The 8,133-nt window shown below is 41.6% G+C and overlaps 1 protein-coding gene across 1 annotated transcript; it reads right to left on the minus strand.

Moving 5' to 3' along the window:
• Positions 1–821: 821 nt before the first annotated feature.
• TLCD5 (TLC domain containing 5) lies at positions 822–3,767 on the minus strand. Its single transcript, XM_007936422.2, has 2 exons — positions 3,512–3,767; positions 822–1,360 (listed from the first exon to the last, which is right to left on the minus strand). The coding sequence occupies exons 1-2, from the start codon at positions 3,708–3,710 to the stop codon at positions 822–824; spliced, it is 738 nt and encodes a 245-aa protein (XP_007934613.1). The 5' UTR covers positions 3,711–3,767.
• Between the last annotated feature and the right edge of the window lie 4,366 nt (positions 3,768–8,133).

The following is an 8,133-nucleotide window of genomic DNA, read 5'->3' on the forward strand; positions in this document are numbered from 1 at the left end:
TGCTGGAAGAATTGAGCACATCCTATGTGATTCCATTGGGAGAAGACTCTGGAAGCTTATGTCTGCTTTCCCTTGGTATTTGTCCCACACACATTTTCTCTTTGCTGATTTTCCTTTGTATTACTTTGCTGTATTAAATCATAGCCTACAGCCACGAGTATAACTATACGCTGAGTCCTGTGAGTCCTCCTAACAAATGATAGAATCTAGGGGTGCTTTGGGGGACTTCTGACATAACTGAGGTAAGGGGAGTTTAGTAAGTATCCCACAACAGTTTCACCTCATCCTTCTCCCATCCTTCTAGCCCCCTTTGTTTATTCATAGGGCAAGTTTAGCTTCCCTGATCCAATGCTCAGAATGCCAAAGGCATCGTATCTGCCTGGAAGTCCCTTGTTTTATAGCAAATGGGGTGAACTTATGTAAATTATTCCATCGAAAGCAGGAGTAAGTGTTTGTTGAAGGAGTCACTTCTCAAAGAAACAAGGACAATACGGCACTAACTTTTCTCAACTGCCTTTCTAAGTTGTCTGAATGTCAAGTCTCTCATGGATAAAAGGACCCAGGGTCACCACAAACTAAAATGTATATAGTCATGCTTCTACAGTTTACAACTACCACTCACTGTATATAACTGTACCACTGCAGAAGTTAGTATTTTAATACTAGTATAGGCTTGGCTCGAAGACTGACCAAACTGATCAATAAATTTAGCCCTTTTTTATAACCTAAGTTCATTATAAGCACTATTCCATAATGGCTATGTTTTCAACCTGGTTCCCATGGCTGACTTAACCCAATCCATGGTCTGGAGCAAGCCTTGGCTAGTGAGTCTTGAGAAGGTCATTATGTTTTAGCTGCCGCTCCTCACTCCGCCTGCTTCTCCAGGCATGGTACTTCTTGATGCTTTTTCTCCATGCAAAGCGCCAGATGCTAAACATGAAACACCAAGACACAGCATACATAGCTATTCCCCCAACCTTCACAAACCACTTGGGTTTGGGGGAGACCATTTCACAGAAAAGGAGGCGAGCTCCTACACCAATCCGCACTCCAGTGAACAGAGCCACAAAGAAGAAGTCCACCACGTCTCCCGTGAAACTGTGGTAGTGCCCTGTTTCACGGAGAAACCAGCGCATCTGTAGCAAAGGGTTGGTAATCTCACTTCCAAAGAGGACTGCATTGACCTCTGTGCCTGACTCTCCAAGTGCCAGGGCCATGATGATGCCCATGATACTCAGTGTGTGGTGAGCCAGCATCAGGGCACCCTCAGACTGGAAGTAGATGCACCAGCCTAGGTCAAAGATGAAGTAGCCCAAGGTGAGACAAAGAACGTACACTTGGAGAGGTGTATTGGGCGAGCCTGGAACAAACCAAGACAGATGCAAATTGAGTGACTGGGAATTGTACTACCTTGCACAGAGATCCGGTGTTGTTGTCTCTCAAACCTTTCCGAATCACAGAAGACAAAAGCAATGGCAGACACATGCTTTTTAATGACACCCAAAAATAGACCAAAATTGAAAACCTTGGTCTTTACCTAACCAAATGAGGTTGCAGGGCCCAGGAAATGCTGTCCTGATGAATCAGACCTCAATGAGTGATTTAAACACAGGCAATTATCTCAGTGTTCTCGCAATGGAACAGAATAAAATCAAGTTATTTTGTTCTTTCAATTAAAACCCTTCACTGTTTTTGTTTTGTTTTGAACCACCTAAAGGTCTGTTTCTAGACTCTTGAGTCATTCTCTCCTGGATGTTAGTTAATTTCTTAGCTTAATGAATTAGGATATTAGACACTGGTGGAGAACTCTAGAATTTAGTGTGTTCTTATATCCAAGAACATAGGGTGCAGGGACTCAAGATGTTCAAATCCATTTAAAACATTCATATAAATTTTAAAACTTAAGAGTTGCTTTCATTTCAGTTTGACAGTTGTGGGAAAAACTAAGAACCTCAATATGGGGACCTAAGGAAATTTTAAAAAGGAATTTTTCTTAAATCATATTCTAGGGTATAATTTTTGTATATTAAGGAAGCAATGAAGAAGGGGAAGGCCCTCAATGAGATGGCTTGACACAGTGGCTGCAACAACGGGCTCAGGTATGGCAGGGATTGTGAGGCTCACAGAGTACAGTGAAATGCATTCTGTTGTACATGGGGTCGCTATGAGTTGGAGCCAACTTAACTATACCTAACAACAATGAAGTAACACTTGTATATCTAGCAGTTTAAAAATTAATATAGTTATCTAAAACAGTAAGACATTGGTTGGATAAGTAATAGTAAATTTAATAAACGTAATATTATACAACAATTAAAAGATAATTAAGCACTCAACAGCTAAACAAAAGGTTGGTGGTTCAAATCCACCCAGGAATTTTAAAGGAGAAAGACTTGGCAATCTGCTCCTATAAAGATGATAGCCAAGAAAACTCTACAGGGCAGTTTACTCTACCACATAGGATCACTATGAGTCAGTATTAATTCGACAGCACACACTCTCAACAATATTCACAGACATGGAAAGGATGCTCTTGAAAATACAATTCAGGAAATCGCAGGTTACCAAAAAGTATGCATATTACAGTTCCATTTGTGTCGGTTTAGGAAAAGTATTGATACTGGTTTTCTCTTTTGTACATTTCTGATTGATTAAATTGTAACAAGCAATTTAAAATTTGTTTTAAAAAGAGAGTTTATGTGCTGGGAGAGAGGGGGAAAGAGGTAGTTTTTGTTTAAGGGGCACTGAGTCACTGCCTTCAAGTTAATTCGACTCATAACGACCCCTCCTTGGGTTTCTGAGGCGTTATCTCTACGGAAGCAGATTGCCCAACCTTCCTTCTGAGGAGTGGCTGGTGGGTTTGAACCGCCAGCCTTCTAGTTAGCAGTCAAATGCTTTAGGCACTACTCCACCAGAACTCCCTTTTGGGTGTTTTTTTTTTTTTTGAGGTTATGTTAATGGTGGCAGACTGATTTGAAAAAGGAAGTGAGAATGGCTGCACAACTTGAAGAATATAAACAATGTTACTGAATTGTACATGTAGAAACTATTGAGATGGCATATATTGTTACATATATTTTCATCACAATAAATTTTTTTAAATTAGAGTTATGAAAAGCAGAAATAGGTGAAATATACAATTTCAGATTTAAAAATTAAAAACAAAGACTCCCAATGCAAATTATAATGTGAATTATTCTTCAATATTGTACAAAGTCTGTGAAGTCTCATCTTTCTAATTACCATCAGTTGCCTTGCAGTTGACTCTGACTCATGGTGACCCAACATGTGTCAGAGTAGAAGTATGTTCCATCAGGTTTTCAATGGCTGATTTTTCAGAAGATGGCCAGGACTTTCTTCTGAGGCACCTCTGGGTAAATTTGACCCTCTAATCTTTCGTTAGCAGCTGAGCACTTAACCATTTGTACCACTCAGGGACTCCCCCAGCCTTCTCAGACTACTTCTAATCATAAATCCCTAACAGAAAAATCCCTTACGGTCCTTCACCTACCTGGGTGGGTAAAAGGCCAAGGGCCATCAATGAAGCCAATATAAGCCGAGAGGCCTATAGAGAAGACTCCATGGGTGAACGTAACCAGTCGGCAGCTCCACTCATAGCTTCGGTGTTTATTCAGGCGGCAGAAAGAAACGTAGAGTGAGAGCCAGCCACACAGGCTGCACAGCACCTGCAGACACAGAGCTAATGCCATCCTATGACGAAAAGACCAAAACCAGAAAAACAAAGGATGTGCCCTAAGAAAACAGCATTGGGTTGTTTTGTGTATATGTCTTCATTTCTACTACAGATGAGCACAAACATATAGCCTTCACTGAAACAGTTTTTCCTTATCTACAGAGCCAAGAATCTTCTATTTAAGTATGGCTATATATCTGCATCCCTGTTCTTAAGAGATAATATGCCAAGTAGTGAAGGCTGTAAACTGCAAACTGGGAACCACATTCTGAGTTGGTAGACCTATGCTGTTATGATGAGTAAATGTTAGTGACAACCCTCCAGTAATGAATGACCTTGGACAGTTATACATGGATATTATAATACATGCACTAGACAATATGTTCACATTTCAAAACTCCTAATGAGAAGCTCTCATGAAGAAAAACAGACCACCACCACTTGTGGCGCTGATAGAGGTCACATGACACATGGCAGTTTATTGTGGTTTTAAGCTGATACTACACTCAGCTGAGGTTTGGATTTGAGTCATATGTTTATTAGTCAAAAGGGAAACTCGAGGTAAACCTAAGTATAGACGTAAACAAAGATTCCAGGCATCTTGGAAGGGATGAAAATAAAACAAAAATCTGAGTTCTATTCAATTCTGAAACCCAATTCAAAGATTTACCAAGGGAGAAGCAGAAGAATTTAGCGGTATAAGAGGGCAGTTTTGTTGAGATAAAGAAATGTCTTTAAGGCAACTATTTAGTTAAAAATGAAACCAAGTCAGAAAGCTACACTTTGGAATGTTTACTGATTACAAATATATCAGGACAAGAACAATTTTAACTGAATCAATTTAGCATACAAGACTAAAATCTAAAAATGACCAAGATATTGTTATTAATGTTAATTAGCTCCTCTATTGAAAGTAAAAATAAAAAAATAAAAACCATTTCAGATATCTGTCTCATCTCAGCAGGAATTTTCTACATAGCTACATTTACTGCTTAACTCTATTCTGACAAGTAAAACAGTTGGGACCAATAATACACCTCAATACACAAGCCACTCCCAAGAATGCTATCCAGAGAGGGTTTTATGAAGGTCAAGTTCTGTACAACTTTCAGCTGAAATCAGATTTCTATCAAGAAAACAGTATGTGTGAAACATACACCTGAGTGCTAATTCTGTCTCTGCCTCTAACTAGCCCTAAGAGTGTGCAGTGGCCTCAAACCAAACCAAACTCACTGCCATTGGGTCGATTCCGACTCATAACGCCCTTTGGGTTTTTGAGGTGGCAAATCTTTATGGAAGTAGGTTGCCCCATCTTCCTTCCACAGAGCAGGTGGGTTTGAACAGCCAACCTTCTGGTTAGCAGTCAAATGCTTTAAGCACCGTGCCACCAGAGCTCCTTGTGCAGAGACCTAGCTATAGACAACAGCACCTACGGCAAGCACTAAATTGCATACCTGTCCAAATATCTGACACCCATCTTTTAGATAACTTTACCATAATATCAGCTCAAAAATACAAGTCAAGCTCACTAACTTTTATTTAACACATTATAGTACCCCATGAAAATTACCAGTGCATCTTCTTGCTTTCATTGCTGAAAATTGGCCTATGATGTGCTCAAAGTCATTTTTTTTTTTTTTTTTCAGTTTCTTTTCCTTCTACACTCAACAGAGCAAAATCACACAGTCTAGTCTGCCTTAACTCATGGAGGCTCTGAAATACGAAAGTATTAGTCTTAACTTGCCGAATGGTCTCTCACAGCTGTCGATGGAAACTGTACTGGTTAATACAAACTGTTCAGTGGTACCCCTCGCCCCAAAGTGGCGCTCAGGGTACCTGCCATATGTTAAAAATTAATGCCTCTGAGAGTGTGGGCAAGACACTTTAGTCTCTGGAGCCTCGGCTGTTAAAAAAAAAAAAAAAAGGAAAGAAAGAAAAGAGGATTGAAGAACTCTGTGGTTAGATCCAGTTCTAACAAGGGTTCTGAGATTTTGTAAAACATCAAGGCCAATTTCCAAAAAAAGGGCCATAAATGCAAATTAACCAAGAATGAAAAGAATTATCCTCCCATGTTTCCCTTTAAAGGCCTGGGTCACGGGCCAGTAATGCGGATCAGCTCATTTGGATATGCCGATTAGTATTTTTAGAGTACTCTTCTCTGAATCCTAATTCCCTGGCAGAACAGAAGAAACAGTAACCATTTACAACACCTGCATAAAAGAAATTTGTAAATGACAGATAAAACTCTGTGACCTTGGGAAAGCCACTGCATCTCTGGGTTTTGGCTTCCCTTTGTGTAAAAGAATGGAAAGGCATTTAGATGGCCATTCCACCTCAAAATTCCAAGGCTCCGCTCCTTGCTTATCCCATTCCTGGTCCAGATTTGGGAGGAGGAGCACTGGGCGGGCCCACCTGGCAGTTAGCCTCAAAGCAGGCGGGGCTGGCAGCCAGCTACAACCTTGGGTGCCTCAAAGGTACCACAATCGCCTCTCACTAGGAAGTGCCCCACACACTGTAGGCCACGCCTGGCTCCGGAGCATCCGAACAAGGCTGTTATCCCGGCATCAGGCCCGGCGCTCGGAGCCTGACGCGGAAAACCCTCCAGCGTCTAAAGGCAGGAGTATGCCCCCTTCCCTTCAGAGGCCGGAGCAGACCATCTCCCCGCCTCTTTCCCCACCAGTGGGCCGTGACACCAGTGTCCGGGGGGCGGACCTTGTGCCCACCTCCGCCCGCCGTTCGACCCGCCAGAGCCGGCCCGGCTGAGCGATTCGCGCTGCGCTGTTACCTGGCTTAACACTCCAAGAAGCCTAGGGCTCCTTGGTGCCCACAGCTCAGGGCCGGGATCCCGGGAACAGGAAGCAGCGGAAAGAGGGGAGAGGAAAAGGCAGTGACGGCATAGGAGGAGGAGCTGGGGGTCTGGGGGCACCTGGTGGCTGGGAGGACGGAGCGCAAAGCTGGAGCTTGGCAAGGACGTTCAGAAAAGGAGCTTGCAGGGTCCTTCATGCAAGTGGTGGGGAAGGAAGGAGGAAGGGAGAGGAAGGGCTATCTAGTAGTGACGTGAGACCTGCAAGCGAATGTTCTTGTTTGTTTGATTGTTGTCTATTTGGTTGTTTTCTTATCCATTCCCGCCCCCAAATTGGATAAATAATCCAATTTAAAAATGGACAACTATTTATTGAGCACCTACTGCGTGCTTGCACCACTACTAGGCACTGTGGCAGATGTTAAGACAGTCCCTGTTCTTCTGTTTGCAGCTTAACCCAAGCACAAACATATTCACCAAGAAAGTGCCATGGTCTGGGAATTAAATGTTACTCCTTATTTCAGCCCTGTTACTAACTTGGCAGTTTAGCATAAGGGTTAAGAGTAAACCCTGTTTGGTCACTGACTGTGTCCTTGGGCAAGTTATTTAACTTTTCTATGTCTCTGTTTTCTCATCCATAAAAAAGAGGGGGCGGTAATACTACCTATCTCATAAGATTATTGTAATAATTAAAAAAAAAAAAAAAAAGAAAGAAGAAGGTTACCTACATAAAGTACTTAGAACAATGATTGGAACATGGTTAGCTGCCATGGAGACAGCTTCAATTTATGATGACCTTATGTATAACAAAACAAAATGTTGCCTTTCTGCACCATCTTCATGATTGTTGGTATGCGTAGTCTACAATTGCGGTTATTACGTCAGTCCGTTTCATTGAAGGTTTCCCTTATTTTTGTTGGCCCTCTACTTCACCAAACATGATATAACTATATAAAGGTTAACTATTGTTGTTGCTTTTTCACTTTGGGCAAATTCCTTCTCCCTTCTGGGTTTCTGTATTTTAATACCTAAGAGAGTATGTTTGAAGAAATGACCAAACATTAAGTGTGGAGATTTAAATGGGTTAAAGAGGGCACCTGTCAATGATGGTTCAACATTAAAAAAACAATCAACGTCATCCACCACATAAATAAAGAAAAAGTACATGATCATATCAATTGATGCAGAAAAGACATTTGATAAAATCCATCACTCATTCCTGATCAAAGCTCTCAGCAGAATAGGAATAGAAGGGACATTCCTCGACATAATAGAGGGCATCTATGCAAAACCAACAGCCAACATTCTCAATGGAAAGACACTGAAACCATTCCTCTTGAGAACAGGAACCAGACAAGGATGCCCTCTATCACCACTTCTATTCAACATTGTATTGCAAGTCCTAGACAGGGCAATAAGGCAAGAGAGGAAAATCAAAGGCATCCAAATTGGTAAGGAAGAAGTTAAACTATCCCTATTTGCTGATAATATGATCCTATACCTAGAAAATCCAAGAGACGCAGTCAAAAATCTACTGGAGAGGCGGGGCAAGATGGCGGACTAGGCAGAAGGATTGCACAGACCCTCTTCAACAAAGAAAAGGGAAACCAATTAACACAGACACAGAAGATAATCT

Source organism: Orycteropus afer, unplaced genomic scaffold (assembly GCF_000298275.1).
Source record: "Orycteropus afer afer isolate SDZICR_OR568_19922 unplaced genomic scaffold, OryAfe1.0 scaffold00036, whole genome shotgun sequence".
In the NCBI taxonomy this organism is placed as follows: domain Eukaryota; kingdom Metazoa; phylum Chordata; class Mammalia; order Tubulidentata; family Orycteropodidae; genus Orycteropus; species Orycteropus afer.